This window comes from Sorex araneus, chromosome X, assembly GCF_027595985.1.
Source record: "Sorex araneus isolate mSorAra2 chromosome X, mSorAra2.pri, whole genome shotgun sequence".
Lineage (NCBI taxonomy): Eukaryota > Metazoa > Chordata > Mammalia > Eulipotyphla > Soricidae > Sorex > Sorex araneus.
The window spans coordinates 128,062,881-128,089,060 of record NC_073313.1 but is presented as its reverse complement, the minus strand read 5'-3'; the positions used below and the strand labels follow the sequence as shown (position 1 = coordinate 128,089,060).

Below are 26,180 nucleotides of genomic sequence, written 5' to 3'. Positions count from 1 at the left end.
AAAAGAAAGGTAAATGTAATGCATAAACGGGCATCAAGATTTCAGTAATGCTGGTGATAATGGGTGAGTGGTATAGCTATATATCCAAAACACAGACACAACAAAACTGAAAACATGAGATCTAAATTTCAACCACTGAAACTTTGTAAAATTCTTGTCAAGTTGATAGGTGAGGATGGGATGGGTGTTGGGGTGAAGAGAGAATATGGTAACACTGGTGGAGGGAAGTTGACACTGGTTGTGGGATTGTGTTGAAAAATTTTATGCCTAAACTCAGATTTCAATAACTTTGTAAATCATAGTTCTTTAACTTAAAAACGTTTTTTAAAATGGGGGAGCAGATGACTACATAATTCTCTGGTGACATGTGAACAACAAGTAAGCATATAAAAATGCTTATTGTTGTCACTTCTTTTTAGAAAAATACAAATCAAAACAATGATATATCATCGCACACCAGTGAGACTGACATATGTCAAAAGTACGACCTACTTTGGAAGGGATGTAGTAAAAAGCAACTCATATACTGCTTGTGGGAATGTTGTCTAATTCAACCCTTTTGGAAAACAGTATAGAGATTTATGGGGAAAAAGTGAGAACAGAGCCTCCATATGACTCAATGATTCCATTTTTGATATCTATTACCAAAACCACAAAATAACTAATGCAAAACATATGTGAACATCTATGCTTATTGCAGAATTTTGTACAATAGCAACTATATGGGGAACAACCCGAATGCTTAAGGACAGATAAGTAGATAAAGAAATTGTGTTGTACATACACAACAGATGTATATACAACTTGTATAGCCACAAGGAAACATGAAATCATGATGTTGCAACAGCTTGGATGGAATTGTAGTGTGTAATATTAAGCAGTTAGAAAAAAAGGACAAATATCAGATGTTATAACTTGTCTGTGGTATCTAGAGTAACAAGACAGAGAATGGAAAGTATCAATTTTGCACAATCCCCTTATTCCAGATTACTGAAATTATATTGTCACACAAGAAGGAGAATGAAGGGTGTGAAATAAAGCAAAGGTGAACTGGTGGTCACTAAATAGTAATTGTCATAGACATTTGAAGCTTCAGTGATGTAGTGGTGAAGTAACTGTACACATTAAAAACATTAGAGCCTATGCTTTTATAAACATGTGACCATAACTGTAATAATTAAACCAAAAAGAAAGCGAGTCTGCTAAGGAATTCGGTTGGCAGGTTGGAAGCAAGACTTGGGATATTGGTGGAGGGACATAGACACTGGTGGTGGGTTTAGAGTTGCAATACTATATGCCTGAAACTCAGGTTACTAACACCGCTGTAAATTGCAGTGCTTAAATACAAATTTAGAAAAATAATAATATTAGTTCTATCATAAAAAACCATAAATTACCTAATGAGGAGTCTCTTAACCTGTGATCAACAGACCCATGGAACCCACTGGCAATTATCAGACAACTCTGGGGGACTGGAGCGATAGCACAGCGTGTAGGGCGTTTGCCTTGCATACGGCCGACCCGGGTTCTATTCCCAGCATCCCATATGGTCCCCTGAGCACCGCCAGGGGTAATTCCTGAGTGCAGAGCCAGGAGTAGCCCCTGTGCATTGCCGGGTGTGACCCAAAAAGCCAAAAAAAAAACCCAATTGTCAGCCAACTAAGCTAATGGTTCAGTCCTAGTTTCCAGAGTTGTCATGGTTCCAGAGATTATCCAAGTCACTAGATCAGTGTTTGGGGCCTTCACAGCCATATCTGGTACTACTCAGGGCCTTCCATGGTTGAATCTGGTTGTGCTTGGGTGCCGTGTAACTGGGGTTGAAGGCTTGCAAGACAAGAACCTTAATGCCTGCTTATATCAGACACCCTTTAGAAGATTCGGATAACCACTTTATGTGGTAAAAGGTCCTCTTAGTTGCCCATGTAGCCAACAATTTCAAGGATAAGAGCTTAATGTTTCCAATGAAGGTCAAATTTGTGATCACCACTCCTCCATTCATTGTAGAAATGGCACAAATATTCTTTTTAGTGTGTGTTTACATATACATCCAGTCGCTATAAGACAGAAGTAGGTTACCTGGAATGACTACTAATTGTGTCTTATTTTCATGGAGAAGTCACTTCACTTCACACATAATGTGATTTCAGAAACTATTGAAAATGAGTGGAGCTACTTGTTTTACTATGTTACTGACAGAAAAACTGTACAATTTATCTAGCAAAGGAAGATGTGAGTCTTACCATATCATGCTGCTTATTTGTTGCAGTTTCACATGCCCACTAGTTCCCCTTGTGCCTATGACACTTCATTTTGGTAAATGACCGCATTATTACTATTGTAGTTCTCTAAACAAACCACCCAAGTCAGCTTTCAAAAATACACTGACCGGGACTGAAGGCATACTACAGTGGGTATGGTGCTTGCCTTGCATGTGGCCAACCTGAATTCAATCAATGGTACCCCACTGATCCCTTGAGCACCACCAGAAATGATCCCTAAATGCAGAGCCAGAAGTACGCCATGAGCACCATGGGTTGTGACCCCCAAACCAAACTAAAACAATAAATATATACACTGATGATGCACATGCACTGAGAAGTCTAAACTCATGGCAAGTATGCATCCATACTTATTGGTCAAACCATTGCTTCTTTCCTTACCTTTAAAATTAGATGACAAATAGCATTATGCCATGTGACCACTATGCAGTTATGAAGAAATTTTGGGCTAAAAATGGAGCGTGATGATTATGGAGTGAAACAAATTATTTTCCTTATAAGAGAGTCTAAATAACTTACAGAGGAGACTCCCAACCCAACTATGGCTCAATCATTCTCTTTCTGAGAAGATAATCTATATTCTCCTTTTGAGAAGAGAAACCATTCAAAACTATTGTAAATTTTGCTGGTATTTACATTTTCCTATAAGATGAGAACAAAGTTTGCTTTCATTACTGTATTAAGTTTTACTCCTTAAAGTAGAGGAATTCAGATAGAGCTCAACCACATGGTCTCTTGAGTACCTCTTAACCTTATCCCCAAGCACAAAGCCAGGAGTAGCCTCCAAGCTCACTAGAGAAGCTACCCCCAACACACAAAATAAATAGTTCATAATCAGCATGCATTTTCGGTCACAGTTTATGATTAGAAATATAAGCATCAACTTTCGTTCTCAAGAATCGCAGACGTTGGGCTGGAGTGATAACACAGTGGGTAGGGTGTTTGCCTTGCATGCAGCCGACCCGGGTTCGATTCCCAGCATCCCATATGGTTCCCTGAGCACGGCCAGGAGTAATTCCTGAGTGCAGAGCCAGTAGTGACCCCTGAGCAGCGCTGGGTGTGACCCAAAAAGCCAAAAAAAAATCGCAGAGGTTAAAGCTCCCTGCCAAGACTTAAATTACAGAACTAGTTTTTGAATTTAGAAAATGAAAACATGCTTTTCATTGGGCTATTATATCCCCGCCACATTTTTTCAAGTTTAAGACATTTATATATATATATGTGTGTGTATATATATACACACACATATATAATCAAAATAGACATAGTAGCAGTGTAGCACTGTAGTCCCTTTGTTCATGGATTTGCTCGAGCGGGCACCAGTAACGTCTCCATTGTGAGACTTGGTGTTACTGTTTTTGGCATATCGAATACGCCATGGGGAGCTTGCCAGGCTCTGCCGTGCAGGAGGGATACTCTCAGTAGCTTGCTGGATCTCCAAGAGGGATGGAGGAATCGAACCCGGGTTGGCTGTGTGTAAGGCAAATGCCCTATCCTCTGTGCTATCCCTCCAGTCCAAATAGACATAGTAATTATTAGGTAATAGACATAGTAGCTACCTTTAAACAAAGATTTGAAATGCCATAATTATTTTTAATTTCAGAAATTTACAGTATAATTCTAATAATTGGAAAATCATTAATTTAATGTAAACCTTTTATATATTACTTAAATTGCCAATACATTTTGTCTTAGCCATTTCGACAGGAAAAAAAAACAAACAAAGCAGCAAAGCGTGTTTTCTATTTCATGATAACCATATACAGTTTACGCCTCATCTGTCCTGCACATCCTCATTTATTAGAAGGTGTCATATTTTTTCTTTTCTGGAGATTTTTTGAAGGCTCCAACTCCCTCAAGGTAGGGTGAGGAGGGAACGAATGGGAGGGAAAATAGATCACACTCAAACACAATAATTACATTGTTTGGCAGTACCGAAATGAAATTTCTGTTCTCTTCTCTTTCCTATCTACCGAATTTACCATGCTTGCTTGAATCTTCTACTCCCTCCAAATTCCCAGAGCTGCTGGACTGGAACTAGAACAGAGATAAGTAAGTAGCAACTACCTAGACTACTGAATAGGCAGGTTATTGACCGGTGATCAGATCACTTGCAATAGCCTCCTGACTGCCTCACTTTCAGACCTTGACATTACATTGTTGTCTTCCATGTCGCTGCTAGCCCTGCAGATTTATGCCTGCACATTGTCCCCCTTCCTTGTAGCAGCCTTGCCTTTTCAAAACAAAAATGTCATTTAGGACTACTATTAGCAACATGTGATCAACATTATGCTACCAATACATCCCTCACAGATGCCGACACTCTCATGTATTAGGATCGAAGTAGTGCAGTATGTAGAACTGTAGTAAAGAGATCCCATCTGCAGCTTACAAAGCATAGCTGATGTTTTCTCTGGTAGTAAAAGTCATTTTCCTGGATGGATAGGAAATTGACACCACAGGAGATGATAATATTTGTGAGTCTTACTAACAAGCTTGAATTCTAACATAAGGCAGTTCATTGCTATCCTGCAGCATGTGAAATCTTAATGCTTTCACAATTTAAACCCATCTTATTTCACTATGTGATTTCCTGCAGCTCTAAAGAACAAGCAGAAATGAAAAATATAAGGGAGGGGGAGAGAAAGATAGTTCAGAATGGGGACATTGATGCATATAGCTTTGTGAGCAAATTTTATTACCACCGAGAACATAAAGTTTTGCTTTGTTTAAAGCTCTATCTCATTTTGAATATGTGTTGGTAATGTGCAGTGTCCTAAATTCTGCATATTCAGCCCTGTCACTGATTTTTCTTTGGATTCCAATTTCAAAATTGATATTGTATTGTATTCAGCTCTGTGGAGAAAACAAGAGGAAGTCTCTGTATAAGAGGTATGCTTTTGTCTAAAGACAGATGAAAATGTTTGCCTTGCCAGTATATTTTTCTCATGTCAGAAATTTTCAAACAGATGGTGGAAGAATGATGTTTTATCAGACAGTTGGGCAATAAACAATATAAAATAATTGTTATTGAATTTTTCTAATGCAGATACTATTACTGGCAAGGACTAATAATGCTCTCCTCAGGGCTGAAAGACTTGTCCCATTACAAAAAGCAGCAATCATCTAAGCATGAAGAGGCTCCAACCTCTCTCTAATCTCTAATAAAATAGCAACCTATAGAAGGAGTGATTATAGTAAGGCCCTGATTTCTCCTATCTTCTGCAAAATTAAGAGCCTCAACTCCCTTAGCCACAATAGAATTAGCAATGCATAACAAAACTGTTAGCCACAACTCCACTTATTCTCAGGCTGGAGACTTTCCCCTAACCTGCAATATCCAAAGAGTCATCAAGATAGTTCTTTGTTGATCATAAAAGGATGGAGAAAAGGTAGAAGTCCAATTTCAGGTAATAGAGTTAAGCCTTCTAGAACAAAGACCATCTATAACCCAATCATAGGATCATATATTCCATGCCTTTATTACAGAACAGATTTTAAACTATCTCTGGTACTCCCATGGTCCCATGATACCTGCCAGGAGTGATCCCTGAGCTCAGAGCCAGGAGTAAGTTCTGAGCACTGCTAGGTGTGACCCCAAACCCAAAAATAAACAAATAGTACCTCTACAATCTGATTTGCCTTAGTGACTATGTATCTCTTTAACTGAAGGTGTTTGATCTTGGTTCAGAATAGTACCCAGTATCAGTAATCCTAGACTACTGGGTAAAGAACTATAAAGCTATAAGGTGCACACATGGTCTCCTAACTTCACAGACCTTATCTAACACTACAAAATTACAAGACTGTAAAAAATAACAGCCTAATTTTTCATTAGAGACACAGACTACTGCTGGAAATCAAAGCATTGGTACAAAAAAAGTTTCTTTTTAAATTTCAGTAATTTCCAGTAATTTCAGTTAGTGGCAGCTTAACTACACAACTCTGCCATTCCTACTACGACAATAGAACCAAAAGATAACTCCAGCACTAAAAGCTCAACAACATGTAAATGAAATTAAAGAAACCAGTTTCTTAAGCAGAAAAGTCCTGCGTGCAATAGTTATGATAATATCACTTGTATCACTTGTAGTCCCGTTGATCTTCGATTTGCTCGAGGGGGCACCAGTAACATCTCTATTTGTCCCTGTCTCGAGCTAGTGTAGCCCAATGATACCTGCTCGCTCCAGGAACAGAAAGAGCCTCAAATCGTTCATTCAGAGATTTGAAGAAGAAATCTGACCATCTAGTTGGTGGGCAGCCACGAGGTCTTCTGACATCCCGTGGAATCCAGTCTGTAACAGCTCTAGTCCAGCGGTCGTCTCTGAATCGCATTACATGACCGGCCCATCTGATTTTTGATGCCTTGGCAAACGAGACATCATCCCTGATTTTTGACCATCGACGGAGGTCAGAACTCCGGATTCCTTCTCTCACTTGAGTGTGACATGATATTCCCAGCATATCATATTCCCTATGCTGGGAATGTGATAATATGAGTTCCTCAAATAAACTTAGGTCTCTGGACAGCAAACTTCAAGACACTGGAGAAAATAGCATAAAAGAACACAAGATAGCCATAGTAATAAAACAACAAATTTAGAGCATATCAATAAGAGAGAAGCAAGCCCAATATATAAAAGAGTCACAAAAGCCCAATGATTAATTCGCCAAGGGGATAGAAAATACTTTCATGCTTATATTTTAAACTTATTGTAAAATATTTTATTCACTGAGATTCTGTGATTTACAATACAGTTAGTGATTAGTTTCTCATGCACATAATTCCAACATCAAACTCATCATCAGTGTATCTACTTCCCTACCACAAGGAGCCCAAGTCTCTCCTTAACTCCTCCTAACTGCCTCACCCATCTACCCAATTGTGCAGATTAGGTCTCCCATTGTGTCTCTTTTGGCCATTTGTTTCTATCTTTAAATTCCATATATGAGAGAGTTTATTCTGCATGTTTCTTTTCAGACTGAGTCACTCAACAAGATATTCTCCAGTTCCATCTATATTGTTGAAAATTGCATGATTTCATTCTTTCTTAGAGCTGCATAGCACTCTAATGTCTATATAGACCACAACTTTTTCATCTATTCATCTGTAGTTGGGTATTTGGGCTGCTTTCATATCTTTGTAATTTTACTAAGTGTGATGTTCAACATAGGTGTACATATATTTTATTGCCCTGTAGCACTGTAGCACTGTAGTCCTGTTGTTCATGGAGTTGTTCGAGCAAGCACCAACAATGTCTCCATTGTGAGACTTATTACTGCTTTTGGCATATCAAATATGCCACGGATAGCTTGTCAGGCTCTGTTGTGTGGGTGGGATACTCTCGGTAGCTTGCTGGGCTCTCCAAGAGAGACGGAGGAATCAAACCCGGGTCGGCCACGTGCAAAGGAAGCACCTTAGCTGCTGTACTATCGCTCCACCCTGATTTTGTGTTTTGGTGATAAATGCCAAGAAATGGTATTACTGGGTTCTGTGGTGATTATATTTCTATTATTTGGATAGATTTCCATTTTTTTCTTCCCATAGAGCTTCAATCAGATGACATTTCCACCATCAGTGGATGAGGGATGGAGATTTAAAATGTTAAAATATTTTTAAAAAATTCAGAGTGAGTTGCAGGGTGTCACTATAAATTAGATTTACTCCTGAGTACATAGGTCCTTCAATATTATGTGAAAGATATACATATGTAATTCCAGATGCTTGTGAACTTAGAGTGTATTTTAGAATTTAAGAAGATGGTTCTGGATCCCTCCTCGATATCCAGGTCTCTTTGTTTACCCATGTATAATAATTTACTCAGTATCTTCACAGTACTTTTCCAGAGTACAACTTGTCTACCATTGTTGCCTTGCCTCAGCCTGATCCTGTCCCTCACAATATTCAGTCCAGTGCAGCACTTCTGAGTCCGAGGTCTGTGACCGGAACTTTATAAATTGTGTCTATTTACTAGGATTTGCTGCTCTGTAGTTCATTGCTGGGTCTCTCACGGGGCTATAGTCCAGTGGTTCCCTGGGCTTTCCTTATTTCTCTGACAATGAGATGCCTCATTGAGAGAGAGAACTGATATTTTCTTGCTATTCACCAAGATAAGTGAGAGTCAAAGAGGAAGTTGCCTAGTTGTAGACCCCATTTTGTCTTTTATTATTTTCCATCCCAGCCACTTTATATAATTCAGCTGGCTTCCATTTTTGGAAGGTAAGATTAAAAAGAATTAATTAAACACAAGCAGATAAACTGGCATTCTCATACAGGAATGGACAACAGAAATTGAAGATAAACCCATCGATAAATGAGAAATGATAGAAATAATAGCATGTATGAGAATTAGAGGATTTAATTGGAAGGGTAAACGTTAGAATTAAGTGAATGCGAGAAGGGACAGAAAAAAGGAAGCTGGGGTCACATTCAAAGAAATTATCACTGTTGGAGTTTGAGTGGGATGGGACCAAAATAACGGCACAGAAGATTTTAAAGGCAAGAAGTGGGCGGCAGTTTCAAGCACGTGATGGAAATCATAAGGCACTAATACTTGGGAATTACAGGTTAAAAGACTGGTGGGTGTAACTACTAAAAAGCGGTAATAATTAAAACAGCATGGTACTAGAACTGCAGACCAACGAAGAGCTGCAGACGAATGGAACAGGGTTGAATACTTTGACACCCCCCCCCAAAATATATGATCATCTAATCTTTGATGAAGGAGCAAAAAAATGTGAAATCGTGCAAGGAAAGCATGTTTAACAAACTGTGCTGGCAAAACTGGACAGCCACATGCAAAAAATGGGCTTAGACATCCACTTATCACCATGTACAAAAGTCAGATCAAAATGGATTAAAGACCTCAACATCAGACCAGAATCCCTAAGGTACATTGAAGACAAGGTTGGCAAAACCCTCCACGACATTGAAGCCAACAGTATCTTCAAAGCTGAAACGCCACTGGCTAAGTTAGTGAAAACAGAGATAAATAAATGGGACTATCTCAAACTAAGAAGCTTCTGCACCTCAAAAGAAACAGAGACCAAAATACAAAGACAATCTACAGAATGGGAAAGAATATTTACGCAGTATCCATCTGATAAAGGGTTGATACCAAGGATATACAATGCACTGGTTGAACTCCACAAGAATAAAACTGCCAACCCGATCAAAAAATGGAGTGATGAAATGAACAGAAACTTTCCCAAAAAAGAAATTCGAATGACTGAGAGGCACATGAGAAAATGTTCAACATCACTAACCATTAGGGAGATGCAGATCAAAACAACAATGAGATATCATTTCACACCATGGAGACTGGTCCACATCCCAAAAAACAAAAGCAACTGGTGTTGGCAAGGATTTGGGGAGAAAAAGACTCTTCTTCACTGCTGGTGGGAATGCCGACTGGTTCAGCCCTTTTGGAAAACAATATGGACGATTCTCAAAAAATTAGAAATTGAGCTTCTATTTGACCCAGCAATACCACTCCTGGGAATATATCCCGGACAGGCAAAAAGGTATAGTAGAATTGACGTCTGCATTTCTATGTTCATTGCAGCACTGTTTGCAATAGCCACAATCCGGAAAAAAACAGAGTGCCCAAAACCAGATGACTGGTTAAAGAAACTCTGGTACATCTACACCATTAATGGAATACTATGTAGCTGTCAGAAAACATGAAGTCATGAAATTTGCATTTAAGTGGATCAACATGGAGAGTGTCATGTTTAGTGAAATGATTCAGAAAGAAAGAGACAGACATAGAAAGATTGCACTCATATGTGGAATATAAAGTATCTGAGAGGTACAAGCTTGCAATGATGCAATTTCTGGCAGATAATTCTCTGGACTTAGTTATTAAAACACTAAAATACAGAAATACAAAACCGTGCGTCTGCTAGTGTGGCCGCTTGACCTCATATCTCTTCATTCTTAGGAATGGAAAACAAATTATCAAATGCTTCCTTTTCAGCAGGTCCGACTTTAGGGGGGGAGAAACTCCAAATAATAATAGTGAGGTTTTTTAAAAAAATATTGAATGTAATCAAAGTAAAGTGAAAGTAAAGTGAAATTTATCAGTTACAGAGGCGGGGTGGGAGGCTGGGGAGGTGGGGGGTATACTGTGATTCTTGGTGGTGAAATATGTGTACTGGTGAAGGGATGGGTGTTCGAGCATTGTATAACTGGGATTTAAACCTGAAAGCTTTGTAACTTTCCACATGGTGATTCAATAAAAGAATAAATTAAAAAAAAGACTGATGGGCGCGGTTTTCCGAGTGACCGTTAATCTCCTCAATCATATCCCATCAGATCCACAAATTAGCTTCTTATACGGAACTCTCACTAGGGCTGTCTGGCCACCCAAACTACTCTAGGAAAATAGTCCATTCACCCTTACTCCGATCAACATTCCGCCCCAAAACACAAAAACAATGGTGAGCACAAGAAATAATACAATCTGACACTATTAAAAAGTAAAAGAAAACAGGACCTGAAAAATAAGGGACAGGACGACCTGGCAAAGGTATCTCTGCAGTGAATTCAGGAGCACCATTGTGCATCAAAGTTTCATGAGGAAACCCTGCCCTGTCCAGATCAGTGAGAGCACATTTCTTCACCTCTCCATAACTCACTGTAAACATACAAAGACATCATATCTATAAGTCCCTAACCATACAACAACACATAAAAAACAATTCCAAACTGCAAAGGTCACAATGGTCAAGCAATGTAGAAACCCACCAGGCTGAGTGAGTGAAGACTATCCCCAGAAGACACTGTCATTGTCACTGTCACTGTCATCCTGTTGCTCATCGATTTCCTCGACTGGGCACCAGTAACATCTCCATTGTGAGACTCGTTATTACTGTCTTTGGCATATCAAATACACCACAGGTATCTTGCCAGGCTCTACCGTGAGGGCAAGATACACTCTGTAGCTTGCCAGTCTCTCTGAGAGGGCAGAGGACTTGAACCCGGGTCGGCCACGTGCAAGACAAATGCCCTGCTGCTGTGCTATCGCTCCAGGCCAACACAAACAGTAATAATGTGCTATAGAACCTCTCTGATACAGAATTTTGAATCTAACTGTTAAAGTTGCATAAGGATCTCAAAGAAACATTGGGGCATATCACCAATAAAATACAAGAGGATATGAGAACAGAAATAAGGAAAATACAAACAAAAATACAAGCAGAAATGGCAGATCTGAAAAACTTGGAAGGTGAAATAATAAACTTGTTACAAGGCTTCAGTATTAGAGTAACAGCTGCTGATGACAGAATCAGTGAATTCCAAGAAGATGTGCAGAAAAATCTCCAGACAACAGCAGAAGATGGAAAAGAGCCTCAAGATAAACCAATAGATGACAAGAGAACACAGGGATGGATTCAAGAGGATTTGTAGGACAACATTGATATTTCCTGTGTCCTTGCCACAGGGAGCTCAGGTTTATAATCAGAATGACAAAAATGGAGGTTGAATATTGAAAACAGCAAAATCAAGAAGAAAATTTGACCTAGCAATACCACTTCTGAAAATATACACTGGGGTCAAAAACACACATCAGAAACTCCATATGCATGTCTATGGTCATTGCACTACCTTTCACAATAGTCAGAATCTGGAAACAACTGAGTGCTCAAGAACAGAAAACTGGATAAAGAAACTATGACACATCTACACAATGAAATTGTATTCAGCTGCTAGGAAAAAATAAATTATGAAATTTTCTTTTAAACGGATGGGCATGGAGAGTACTATGCTAAGTTAAATGAGTTAGAGGGAGTGGGATAGGCAGAATGATTGCACTTAATGTGGGATGTTAAAAAAACAGTATGAGACTAATACCCAAGGACAATAGCTATAAGAAAGGCCAGGTGAAGAGTCCACCGTTGCAAACTTGCCACAAGTGGTGGTAATGAGGGAGGGCAGTTAGGATAGAAAATGGAACACTATGACAATAATAGCTGAAAATGATCACTCTGGATCATTTTTCATAGTGCTGGAATCTGAGTGCTGAAAGTAGATTAAGAGGCAAACACGATAACCTTTCATAAACTTTCAGTATCGGTAGTACAAACTATAATAAACCATAATGCCAAAAGGTGAGAGAGAGACAGAAAGAGAAGGGGATAGAGAGAGAGAGAGAAAGAGAGAGAGATACCCTGTAATAGAGTTAGAGGCAGGCTGCAGTTGGTGGATGAGAGGGACACTGAGGATATTGATGGGTGTTAGAACATTGTATGACTTAAACCCAATCACGAACAGCTTTGTTGTTGTGAATCTCATGATAATTCAACAAAAATTTAAAAATGATTCGATTTTTTAGGGCTCTCTCTCTTTCTTTCTTTGTGAGTCTTGTTAGCGGTTTATCAATCTTATTTATTTTCTCGAAGAACCAGCTCTTTGTTTCATTGATCTTTCGGATTGTTTTTTTGGTTTCGATGTCGTTAATTTCTGCTCTAATTTTTATTATTTCTTTCCTTCGGTTTGGTTTGGGTTCCTTTTTATGGTCCTTTTCTAAGGTCTTGAGTTGTGAAGTCAAGCTATCTATGTGGGCCCTTTCTTCCTTCCTGAGGAATGCTTGGAGAGCTATAAATTTTCCCCTTAACACGGCTTTAGCTGCGTCCCATAGGATTTGGTAGCTCGTGTCTTCATTCTCATTTGTTTCTAAGTATCTTTTGATTTCTTCCTTGATTTCCTTCCTGACCCACTCATTGTTCAACATTGAATTGTTTAATTTCCAGGTGTTTGATTTGGTTCTCCGTGTTGGTGAGTGGTTAGCTTCTATCTTCAGCGCATCATGGTCTGAAAAGATGGTTGATACAATTTCTATTTTTCCTATTCTATTGAGGTATGTTCTGGGGCCCAGTACATGGTCTATTTTAGAAAATGTTCCATGTGCACTGGAAAAGAATGTGTATTCTTTCTTTTTGGGGTGTAAGGCCCTGTATAGGTCTGTTAGGCCTCTCTCTTCAATTTTTTCTTTCAGAGTCAGTGTTTCCTTGTTGAGTTTTGTTCTTGTCGATCTATCTAGAGGTGATAAGGCCGTATTGAAGTCTCCGACTACAATTGTGCTGTTAGTGATGTCCTCTTTGAAGTCTGTTAGGAGTTGTTTTAAATATTTTGCCGGTCGTTCATTAGGAGCGTATACGTTTAAGAGTGTGATTTCTTCCTGTTGTACATATCCCTTGATAAATAGAAAATGACCTTCGCTGTCCCTTTTAATCTTTTTCAACCTGAAGTCTGTGTTGTCGGATACCAGGATGGCCACTCTAGCTTTTTTAAGGGAGTTGTTTGCTTGGAGGATTGTTTTCCATCCTTTGACTTTGAGTCTATGTTTACTCTGTTTGTTCAGGTGAGTTTCTTGCAGGCAGCAGAATGTTGGGTTTAATTTCTGGATCCATTTTGCCACTCTGTGTCTCTTGATGGGTGCATTTAGGCCGTTGACATTGAGAGAGATTATTGTGATAGGATTTTGTGTCATATTTCTGTGGTATCTGTTGTTTTTTATGCAAAAAAGTATAATCGAAACAACATCTGCACATGTATTTTCATTGCAGCACTGTTTACAATAGCCAGAATCTGGAAAAAACCCGAATGCTCTAGAACGGGTGACTGGTTGAGGAAACTTTGGTACATCTATACAATGGAATACTATGCAGCTGTTAGAAAAAAGGAGGTCATGAATTTTGTATTCAAGTGGATCGGCATGAAAAGTTTCATGCTAAGTGAAATGAGTCAGAAAGAGAGAGACAGACATAGAAAGATTGCACTCATCTATGGCATATAGAATAACAGAGTGGGAGACTAACACCCAAGAATCGTAGAAATAAGAACCAGGAGGTTGACTCCATGGCTTGGAGACTGACCTCACATTCTGGAAAAAGGGCAACTCAGAGAAGGGATCACCAACTATAATGTAGTTGAAGGCCATGCGGGGGAAGGGAGTTTCGGGCTGAATGAGGGCTAGAGACTGAGCACAGTGGCCACTCAACACCTTTATTGCAAACCACAACAGCTAATTAGAGAGAGAGAACAGAAGGGGATGCCCTGCCACAGTGGCAGGGTGGGGTGGGGGGAGATGGGATTGGGGAGGGTGGGAGGGATGCTGGGTTTACTGGTGGTGGAGAATGGGCACTGGTGAAGGGATGGGGTCCCGAACTTTGTATGAGGGAAGCATAAGCACAAAAGTGTATAAATCTGTAACTGTACCCTCACGGTGATTCACTAATTAAAAATAAATAAATTAAAAAAATTTAAAAATGTATAGCAATTCACAAAAAATTTAAAAAAGCAAAACCAAAATACAAAGAAGTAATGGCTGAGAGCGTTCATAACTTGGAAATAACTAAAAATAGGTGCTGGAGTGATAGCACAGCGGGTAGGGCGTTTGCCTTGCATGCGGCCAACCCAGGTTCGAATCCCAGCATCCCATATGGTCTCCTGAGCACCGCCAGGGGTAATTCCTGAGTGCAGACCCAGGAATAATCCCTGTGCATCGCCAGGTATGACGCAGAAAGAAAAAAAGAAAAAGAAATAACTAAAAATAGACGTCCAGAAAGGTAAAGAACTACAAGTAGATGTCCAGAAAGGTAAGAAAATAAAATGCTAACATCTTGGTTCATAAATGCCCTACACCAAAAAATATCATTGTTTAATTATACTTGCTAATACTGGGTTAAGATAGGCAAAGAAGGAAAAGAACAACCCTTGGCTAATCTTACAGAGATCCCAGAGGGTCTAATTATAAAGATTAACCTTTAGCACAGTAGGGGCATAGCAAAAACCAATGGGAAAAATGCAAAGAAGCTCACCAAATTCAAAGTAATAACTGGGTAAAGTAATCTCTGGAAGAAAAATTTAACCAGCTCAAGGATGAACAAAGTCATGGTATAAAAATGGAATTGAAGGAGTTAGAGGATGCAGTAGCATGCTACAGCAACAGTACTCAACATTTGTGAGACAACCCTACCTCAACTCCACAAACTCTAAGGGCTTGTAGGTTTGATATATTTCCTTTAATATCTCCATTATAACCCTGACATGCAAGTGGAAACAATTAGATATTCAGTTGCATGACCACTGCAGTAATATCTTTAGGGGATAGAATTAGTTAGATTAACAGGTTATAAGTAGTAACCCCTACAGATAATTGGGAATCTGAAGCTCAAATCATAGCATATACAAATATTTAAGAACAATGGGGAGACAAATGAATTCATCTGCTCTGGCTGACAGGGACATATGTCTCAATAAATATATGAGCTCAAATAAAGCTCCAAACCTCACTGAGGAAGAGCTCAAACACACTCCATGTAATAGCAATGGAAATAAACCAATCACTGCAAGAAATGTTCAACCACCTCAAGGATAAACTGATCCAGGATGTTAGAGTCCATACAAATGAAGATAACAGTTAAACAGTATAATACAAGACACAGAAAGATGTAAAGAACCTTATCAGTGATACTAAAGAGAAAATACTAGTCATCAACAATAGTGAATTGGAAAAACAGAAGAGAAATAAATAAAGGGAAGAGAATGAAAGGTCATTGTTAGATAATAGCAAGAGAAGTAATGTACAAATTATAGGAATAGCAGAGAAAGGGTAAGAATGACTGTGGAAAAAGTAATAGATATAACTTCCCTGGTCCCTAGAGAGAGGCTTCTTCATATATTCAAGAGATCAAAGTGTACCAAGAAAAATAGATTGAAACCAAACAACCCCAAAGCAATACTGATTAAAATAGTAAGATCAAAAGACAACGACAGACTACTTAAAACAGAAAGAGAGAAGAAACTCCTCAAATAGAAGTGAAACAACATGGTGTAAGAAAATACCTTCCGGGGGCAGCATGCCCAGAAAACAGACCTAGGGAACTGCAAGAACACGCCCCCTCAGCCTAGGTGCCCACCAGCACCCGGGTCAGAGGGTTTCCCCTAGCAAGCGTTAGAACTGCATCAGAAGTCGGACTTTAATTCGGTTAGGGCACCGATGATGCCAACTCCCCCCAGGTACAACGCGGGGGTGGGGGGAATGGCTGCAGTTCTTTCCTCCCTTCTTGCTCTGTGGATTCAATCTCAATTCCCATTAACTAAATCTGAGGAGGATATCCTGGCTATCCCATTCACATTAGGCCAATAGTCCAATAGCCTATTCCAATCTCACCAAAAATAACAGTGAACACAAGAAAGTGAACAAACCTAATGTAAAATAACACATCCTCTGAAGCTTCAGTAGAGGCCTCACATAAGTCACAGGGGAACACCAAAGAGGAAGGTAGCATTCTATAGAAAGGTTAAAAATGTGACCTCTATCAACCAGGCTCATCTAGAATCCTTTCTCGCAGCGAGAGGGGTACACTGATAGCGAAATGGAGGGTACCACCTCCATACTACCACAACAACATGAAGAAACAGTGAAAGTCCCTAGCACAAGGAGTGGGTGAAGAAAAGAGTCCAGAAGCCTCAAAGAGATGACCCAAAAATACAATCTCTGCAACAAAGAATTCAGAGATGAGATGATGCTGATGATCAATGAACTGAAAGATACTGTGGAACAGACATTCAGTAAATTAAAGAAGGACATGAAAGAAAGAGTAGAACAGACAGACAAGAAAATACATCAAGAAATGGGACCAGAAATAAGAAAGCTGCAAACAGAAGTATCACTAATATAGGACTCTGTGGACGAAATAAAAAACTCAGTGGGTGCCCTCAACAGTAGAATGACTACAGCCAAAGACAGAATCAGTGAAATTGAAGATGAGCTGCAGAAAACATACAGGCAACAACATACAATGGGAAAAGACCTCAAAATAGCTCTAGGGCAAGTCAGAGACCTAGAGTACCAGAAGGACAGGGAGGCAACCCCAATGAAAAAAAAAAGAGTTAAAGATATCATTGCCAAGTCGTTCTCAGAGCTGGAGAATGCAGGCATCCAGATCCAAGGAGCTAGAGGGTATCAGCTAAAAGAGACCCTAATAAAAAGACTTCAAGACATATCATAATTGGAATGATGGATACCATGGGGAGAGACACAATACTGAAAGTAGTAAGGTCAAAGAAGGAAATCAAATACAAAGGAGCACCCCTTATATTTACAGCAGACTTATCAGAGGAAACCTTTCAAGCCTGAAGACAATGGTAGGACATAGTGAAAAAACTCAATGAAATGAACCTGTCACCAAGAATACTTTATCTGGCTACACTCTTGCTGAAACTCGAAGGAACAATACACTATTTCATGGATAAACAACAGCTCAGGAACTTTATAAATTCAAAACCAACGTTAAAAGAAGAATTAAAGGGGCTAGAAGAAAAACCCCTACAAGCACAACAAACCTACAGAAAGGTGGCACAAAACCCCATAAAACTAATCTCTCTCAAATGTCAACTGTCTAAATGCAGCAATTAAGAGACACACAGTAGCAAAATGCATTCAAAAACTCAACCCAGCATTCTGCGACCTTCAAGAAACACATCTGAACAGTCAGAGCAAACACAGACTCTAACTGAAAGGATGGAAAACAACCCTTCAAGCAAACAACTCCCTCAAAAAAGCCGGGGTGGCCATACTAGTATCTGACACTATAGATTTCAGGCTGAAAAAGATGAGAAGGAACAGTGAAGGCCATTTTTTTAATATTCAAGGAATATGTATAGCAGGAAGAAATCACACTCCTAATGTATACGCACCCAATGAGGGCGCAGGTATGCTTAAAACAACTGCTAATAGACTTCAAGGAGGACATTGGTAGCAGTAACCTGAATTGGATGATTATGCTTGAATAGATGTGGCTCACTGCCGACAGTTTCTTTGTCGTCTACGCACCAACATCCAACTATGATGAAGAAGAAATTGACAAGTTCTATATGGAGTTGGAGAAGTTCTATAAAGAAGACCACACCTTCAACAAGAACATTGTCGGTGATTTTAATGCCAAGATAGGACTGAGACGATCACCCAAAAACTCCAGATTGAGATCCACAACCCAGAATAGAACGAACAGGGTGAGAGACTGTCTGAGTTCATCATGACGACCAAGACCATCCATGGTAACGCACAGCTCCAGAAGGCCGAACCTAAACGTTGGACATGGGAGTCTCCCAGTGGACAGTTCCACAATGGTCCACCTGCCCACATACCAAATTCTGCAGGATGGATATGTCATTCCCAACGTTCTCCCTTCCAAATATGACACGCCATTTCATCGGTAAAGACACGTACAGTACCCAGTTCAGACAAGGTCAGACCCGAACACTTAAACACTGAAATCTGCCGCCAGTACTCGTTAATACACTGGCTCGGCTCTTCACATGCTACCTGTCCGTATGCAATGTTCCATCACAATGGAAAACCAGCAGGACCATTCTGTTGTACATGAAGGGAGACATCCATGACATTGGCAACTATCGCTCAATCTGCCTTTTGTCCGCTGTCTGCAAGTTGTAGAAGTGGTAGCAGTAGTAGAAGTGGTAGAAGTGTAGAAGCGCCAAAGAAGTGCTTAAGAGGACAAAGAACCTCCTGCTCCGGGCACATCTTTTCAACTCCACTGTTCTTCCTGCACTAACATATGCCTCAGAGACCTGGGCCCTATGAAAACAGGATGAGAATGCTATTTGGGTATCCCAAAGAGGAATCGAAAGAGCTATGCTTGGAATATCACGTTTCACTCAAGTGAGAGAAGGAATTCCTGACTGAGGGTCAGGACCTTCATCAACGATCAAGAATCAGGGATGCTGTCTCATTTGCCAAGGCGTCAAAAATTAGATGGGCTGGACACGTAATGGGATTCAGAGATGACCACTGTACTAAAGCTGTTACCGACTGGATTCCATGGGACGTCAAAAGACCTTGTGGTGGCCTACCTACGAGATGGTCAGACTTCTTCAAAACCCTGAATGAATGGTTTGAGGCTCTTCCTGTTCCTGGAGCGAGTAGATACCATTGGGCTCCACTAGCATGTAACAGGGACGAATGGAGATGTTACTGGCGCCCGCTCAAGCAAAAAGAATATCAGCAAGTGATACAAATGAAGTGATAGAAAAGTAGTTGGAGACTTCAACACTGCCCTATCAACTTTGGATAGACCAGCAAGATTAAAACTCAGCAAGAAAGTACTGGATTTGAAGGAAGAAATAGAAGAGAGAAAATTAATCGATATATACAAGGCCTTCCATCCCCCCAAAACTGAATAAACATTCTTTTCCAGTGCACACAGAACACTTTCCAAGATAGACCACGTTTTAGGTCACAAGCATACAATAATAGAATCCGGAAGATAGACATTGTATCAGCTATATTTTCAGATCACGATGCACTGAAGATAGAAGTTAATTACACTCAGACGAGGAGAATCAAATAAAACATCTGGAAATTAAAACACTCAATGTTGAACAATGAGTGGATAAGGGAGTATATCAAGGAAGAAATTAAAAAATACCTGGAAAGAAATGAGAATGAAGACACGATCTACCAGAACCTATGGGGGACAACTAAAGCAATGTTAAGGGGAAAATTTGTAGCTTCGCAAGCATTTCTCAGAAAAGAAGAAAGGGCCCCTATAAATTCCTTAACATCCCAGCCCAAGATCTTAGAAAAGGACCAACAAAAGGAGCTCAAACCAGGCAGAAGGAAATAAATAATAATACATGGGAACCTCCCCCCAACAACAACAACAACAACAACAAACCCAAAACAATCCGAAAGATCAATGAAGCCAACAGTTGGTTCTTAGGGAAAATAAACAAGATTGATAAACCACTAGCAAGACCCACAATGAAAAAGAGAGAGAGAAATCTAATAAACCGATTCAGCGGAACATCACAGCAGAAACTAAAAAACTTCGAAAGATAATCAGAGATTACTTTGAAAGTCTGTATGCCAAAAAACAAGAGGACCTAGAAGAAGTGGCTAAATCCTGGATTCATTCCTATAACCTCCTAAGGCTGAACCAAGAAGAGTTGGAATACCTGAATAGACCACAAAGTTGAAACTGTAATCAAAAGACTACCCCAAAACAAAATCCCAGGTCCAGATGGATTCACTAGAGAATTCTTCCAAACATTTAAAGAGGACCTATTGCCAGTTCTTTTCAAGCTTTTCCAGGAAACTGAAGAAACAGAAACACTCCTGAACAGTTTCTATGAGACACATATCACCCTAAAACCAAAAGCAAACAGACACAACAAAAACAGAAAATTATGGGCAGACATCCCTGATGGACATGGATATAAAGATCTTCAACAAACTATTTGCAAATAGAATCCAACAACTCATCAAAAAGATCATATAACAAGACCAAATGGGATTCATCCCAGGGATGCAAGGTTGATTTAACATTCACAAGTCAGTCGACATAATACATCGTATCAATAAAAGAAAACAACCATATAATCATATCAGTAAGATGCAGAGAAAGTATTTGACAAGTTCCAGCACACGTTTATGATGAAAACTCTCACCAAATTGGTATTGAAGAGACTTTCTTCAACGTAGTCAAAACCATCTAGCACAAGCCTATGGCAAGCATTATCTTCAATGGGGAAAAACTAAGAGCCATCCCTATAAGATTAGAGACAAGACAAGGATGCCCGCTCTCACCACTTCTATTCAATATATTACCAGAAGTACTTGTAATGGCAGTTGGGCAAGAAAAATAAATTAAAGGCATCCAGATAGGAAAGGAAGAAATCAAGCTCTCACTATTTGCAGATGACATGATACTACATTTAGAGAACCCTAAAGCCTCTACTAAGGAGCTTCTAAAACAATATACTTGCATAGTAAAGTTGCAGTCTATAAAACTAATACCCAACAGTCCATGGCTTTCCTATAGAAAAATAATGAGAGAGAAGAAAGCAATATGAAAAATCAATCCCTTTCAGTTTGATTTAGAAAATCAAGTACCTCAGAATCAGCTTAACTAAGGAGGTAAAGGACCTGTACAAAGAAAACTACAAAATGCTACTTCAAAAATAAACAAGAACATGAGGAAATGGAAACACATGCCCTGCTCATGGATTGACAGGATTAACACTGTCAAAATGACAATACTCCCCAAAGCATTGTACAGATTCAGTGCAATTCCTATAAAGGATACCCATGAAATTCTTCAAAAACATGATCAAACACTCCTGAAAATCATATGGAACAACAAACCCCCAGGAATAGCTAAAGAAGGTCTTGGTAAAAAGAAGATGAAAGGCATCACCTTCCCCAACCTCAAGTCTCAAAGAAATCAGTAATAATTAAAACAGTATGATATTGGAACAAATGTAGAGCTGCAGACCAATGGAACAGGGTTGAATATCCTTACACACCTTCAAATATATGATTATCTAATCTCTAATAAGCGGACAAGAAATATGAAATGGAGCAAGAAAAGCCTCTTTAACAAATGGTGCTGGCAAAACTGGACAGCTCCATACAAAAAATGGGCTCAGGTCTCTACCTAACTGTAAAAAACACCTAACACCATGCACAAAAGTCAGATCAAAATGGATTAAAAACCTCAACATTAGACTAGAAACCATAAGGTACGCTGAAGAAAAGGTTGGCAAAACCCTCCCCGACATTGAAGCTAAAGGTATCTTCAAAGATGAAATGCCACTGACCAAGAAAGTGGAAACAGAGTTAAACAAATGGACTATCTTAAACTAAGAAGCTTCTGTACCTGAAAAAAAATAAAAAAGGAACAGTGACCAGAATAGAAAGACAATATATAGAATGGGAATGTACATTCACCTAATAACCCTCTGATAAAGAGCTAATATCAAGGATATACAGGGCACTTATAGAATTCTACAAGAAGAAAACATTGAAACTCATCAGAAAATAGGGCAATGAAATGAACTGAAACTTTCTCAAAGAAGAAGTCTGGCCAAAAGGCACATAAAAATGCTCTTCAACACTAATCATCAGGGACATGCAGATCAAAACAACAGTGAGATATTATCTCACACCACAGAGACTGACACACATCCAAAAGAACAAAAGCAACCAGTGTTGGCATGGACATGGGGAAAAGGGGACTCTACTTCTCTGCTTGTGGGAATGCCAATTGGTTTAGCCCTTTTGGAAAACAATACGGAATTTTCTCACAAAATTAGAAATTGAGCTCCCATTTGACCCAGCAATACCACATCTGGGAATGTAGCTCAGAGATGCAAAAATGTACAGTAGAAATGATATCTGTGCTTGTCTGTTTATTACAGCACTATTTGCAATAGCCAATAGACAGAATCTAGAAAAAACCCAAGTGCCTGAAAACAGATGACTGGTTAAAGAAAGTCTTGTACACCTACACTATGGAATACTATTCAGCTGTTACAAAAGAAGAAGTCATAAAATTTGCATATAAGTGGGTCGACATGGAGAGTATCATGTTAAGTGAAATGCGTCAGAAAAAGAGAGACAGACATAGAATGACTGCATTCATTTGTGGAATATAAAGTAACATAATGGGAATATAAAGTAACATAACATAACACAGAAAGATAGTAGAGATAAAGACGAGGAGAATTCCTTCACGCCTTTGAAGCTGCCTCACATATTGGGGGAGAAGGCAGCTGAAATCGAGAAGGGAACCACTAAGCAAAGGATGGTTGGAAGGCTCACTCGGGATGAGAGATGCGTGCTGAAAGGTGACTATATACCAAACATGATGGCCACTTAATACCGGTGTTGCAAACCATAACACCCAAAAAGAGAGATAGAGTAAAAGGGAAAGTGACTGCCACAGAGGCGGGGGGGGGGTGGATGGGTGGTGTGCTTACGGAGGGTGGCTGGAGGGATACTGGTAACATTGGTGGTGGAGAATGGACACTGGTGGAGGGATGGGTACTTGACAATTATATGACTGAAATGTAATCAAGAAAGTGTGTAATTCTGTAATTGTGTCTCACAGTATTTCATTAAAATATTTTAAAAAAAAAGAAAACTCCTTCCATATGACATACAAGCCAGAAAATAATGGACTAACATATTCAAAGTACTGAATAGAAAATATTGCCAACTTAAACTCCACTATCCTGCAAAGCTACCATTTATACTTGAGAAAGGGTTAATAATCCTTTTAGATAAATAAGAGCTGGCAGTGTTCGCAAGAACCAAACCAGTGCTGTCAGAATTACAGATTACCTATAAAAAAACCCCACCAAAATACTCTTGTAAAAACTCTTGATTCCATACACTCATACACAAAAATATAAGCATAGTCCTTTGTATGAATAATTTCTCTCAAGGTCAGTTGACTAAACTTCACTGTAACAAAGGCATAGAGTAGCAGAATAATCAGGAAAGAAAATCCACTCATATACTGCCTATAGGAAACACAATGAAATTCATAGTATAAATACAGATTCCGAGGGAAAGGATGGAAAACAATCATATGACAGACAGTGGCAGACAAAAGAGGATGCTGGGACAGCAATATTTATATCAGACCAAATAGTATTGAACAAAAATAAAGTAATTAGAGACAGTAATGGACACTGCTTAGTGTTAAGAGAACTGGTTAAGAGATCAAGAAACACTAATTGTGATCAAATCTATACACCAAATGACGGGCCAACAAAGTTCATAAAACTTCTGCTTACAAACATAAAGAAAAGCATCGACAGAAAGAATAGTAGCGGGAGACTGCAACACTATACTTTCTCTACTAGACTAACTAGATGGATTATCAGTATAAAAGATAAAAGCCCTAAGTGAGAAGGTGAAATAAGGGCTTTTTGGACAGATACAGTTCTATACATCCCCCCAAAGAACAATACACATTTTTCTGCAGTGCACAAGCAACATACTCCAGGACATATCACATATTATGTCATCACTTGTATCACTTGTTATCCCGTTGATTTTCTATTTGCTTGAGCAGGTGCCAGTAATGTCTTCATTCATCCCTGCCGCATGCTAGAGTAGCCCAATGGTATCTGCTCACTCCAGGAATAGGAAGATCCTCAAACAGTTTGTTCAGGGTTTTGATGAAGAATTCTGACCATCTTGTAGGTGGGCGGACATGCGGTCTTTTGATGTCCCATGGAATCCAGTCTGTAACAGCTCTAGACCAGCTTTCCTCTCTAAATAGCATTACGTGTCTGTCCCATCTGATTTTCGACACCTTGGCAAATGAGAACATCCTTGATTCTTGATCATAAATGGAAGTCTGAACTCCTGATTCCTTCTCTTACTTGAGTGAAATGTGATATTCCAAGCAGAGCTCTTTTGACTCCTCTTTGGGATACCCTAATAGCATTCTCCTCCTGTTTTCATAGGGCCCAGATCTCTGAGGTGTATGTTAGTGCAGGAAGAACAGTGGAATCGAAAAGATGTGCCCAGATTTGGAGATCCTTTCTTTTCTTAACAATTACTTCGATGCTCTTGTAGGCATTCCACGCTGCTCTCTTCCTCCTGCGCAGTTCTGGCACCAAGTCGTTCCTCATGTTGATTTCTCTACCCAGGTACACATAGCTGCTGCATTGTGTACATGGAGATGTTCGTTCCATTGAGAGCAAATGGAGCTTCAGAGACCAGTTCGCTTTTCATGAACATTGTCTTATTGAGATTCAGCTGCAATCTGACCTTTCCACACTCGTGGTCAAAGTCAGCCAGCATTTGTGTCACTTGGCTAATATTTGGTGTTATGAGAATGATGTCATCATCGAAGCGGAGGTGGTGTAATTGCCGACCGTCTATCTTCACTCCCATTCCTTCCCGTTCCAGTCATCGCATGATGTTCTCTAGGGTGGCACTGAAGAGTTTCAGTGAAATGGTATCACCCTGCCACACCCCTCTCTTTACATCAATGATCACTTCCCTGTAGAATCCTGAGATCCTGGAGGTGAATCCACAATACAGCTCGCGGAGGAGTTTAATATACTGAGTTTGAACGCCCTGTTTGGCTAGGGCTTCAATGACCACCTCAGTCTCAACAGACTCAAAGGCCTTCTTTAAGTTGATGAACGTCAGACAGAGGAATACGATCGACTGGTTCAGCACCTCCATGACTGTACGAAGAATGCCGAGAGTGAGAAAGCCACAAACAGATGCCTGTTTTCGGAAACTCTCAAGCTCATTTGTCAACGTGGTTTGGCGGGAGCCTCAGGCAACCACAAGCTAACGTCCGAGCTCACAAAGCTGTGCAGAGATGCCATAAAGGTAGACCTCAAAGAGAGAAGAGCAGCAGTGTTGGCCATTGCAGCAGAAGCCGGGAAAAGTAGTCGCAACGCTCGCCTATCCTTCGCCAACTACAAGACCAAGAGGACTGCCCTCCAACGTCCCAATGGATCTATTACATCTTCCAGAAAGGCAATGGAGAGGATTATTTACGACTTCTACTCGGATCTCTTTGACAGCCATGTCCACCTGCCCACATACCAAATTCCGCAGGATGGATAAGTCATTCCCAACGTTGTCCCTTCTGAAATCCGACACTCCATTTCGTTGGTAAAGACGCATACAGCACCTGGTCCGCACAAGGTCAGACCCGAACACCTGAAGAATCTGCTGCCAGTACTCATCAATACACTGGCTTGGCTCTTTACATGCTACCTGTCTGAATGCAAGGTTCCATCTCAGTGGAAAACCAGTAGGACTGTTCTGTTGTACAAGAAGGGAGACATCCACGACATCGGCAACTATCGCCCAATCTGCATGCTCTCTGTCGTCTACAAGTTGTTCACTTGTGTCATCCTGAATAGATTAGGCAGAACACTAGACAAAGGACAACCATGTGGGTAAGCCGAGTTCTGAAGGGGATTCAGCACTATAGACCATATCCACACAGTGACCAAACTCATTGAAATTTTGCAAGAATTCAAGATGCCACTCTGTCTGACATTCATCGACTTAAAGAAGGTCTTCAATTCTTAAAAAATATTAATTA

The 26,180-nt window shown here is 39.8% G+C and overlaps 1 protein-coding gene across 1 annotated transcript in view; it reads right to left on the bottom strand.

Moving 5' to 3' along the window:
* Positions 1 to 25,734, bottom strand: part of LOC129399777 (fatty acid-binding protein 5-like) — a 93,874-nt gene extending 68,140 nt beyond the window's left edge. Inside the window, exon 1 of the mRNA XM_055121150.1 lies at positions 25,673 to 25,734. Coding sequence (XP_054977125.1) covers positions 25,673 to 25,734 — 62 coding nt within the window. The remainder of the gene's footprint in view (positions 1 to 25,672) is intronic.
* Positions 25,735 to 26,180: the final 446 nt, after the last annotated feature.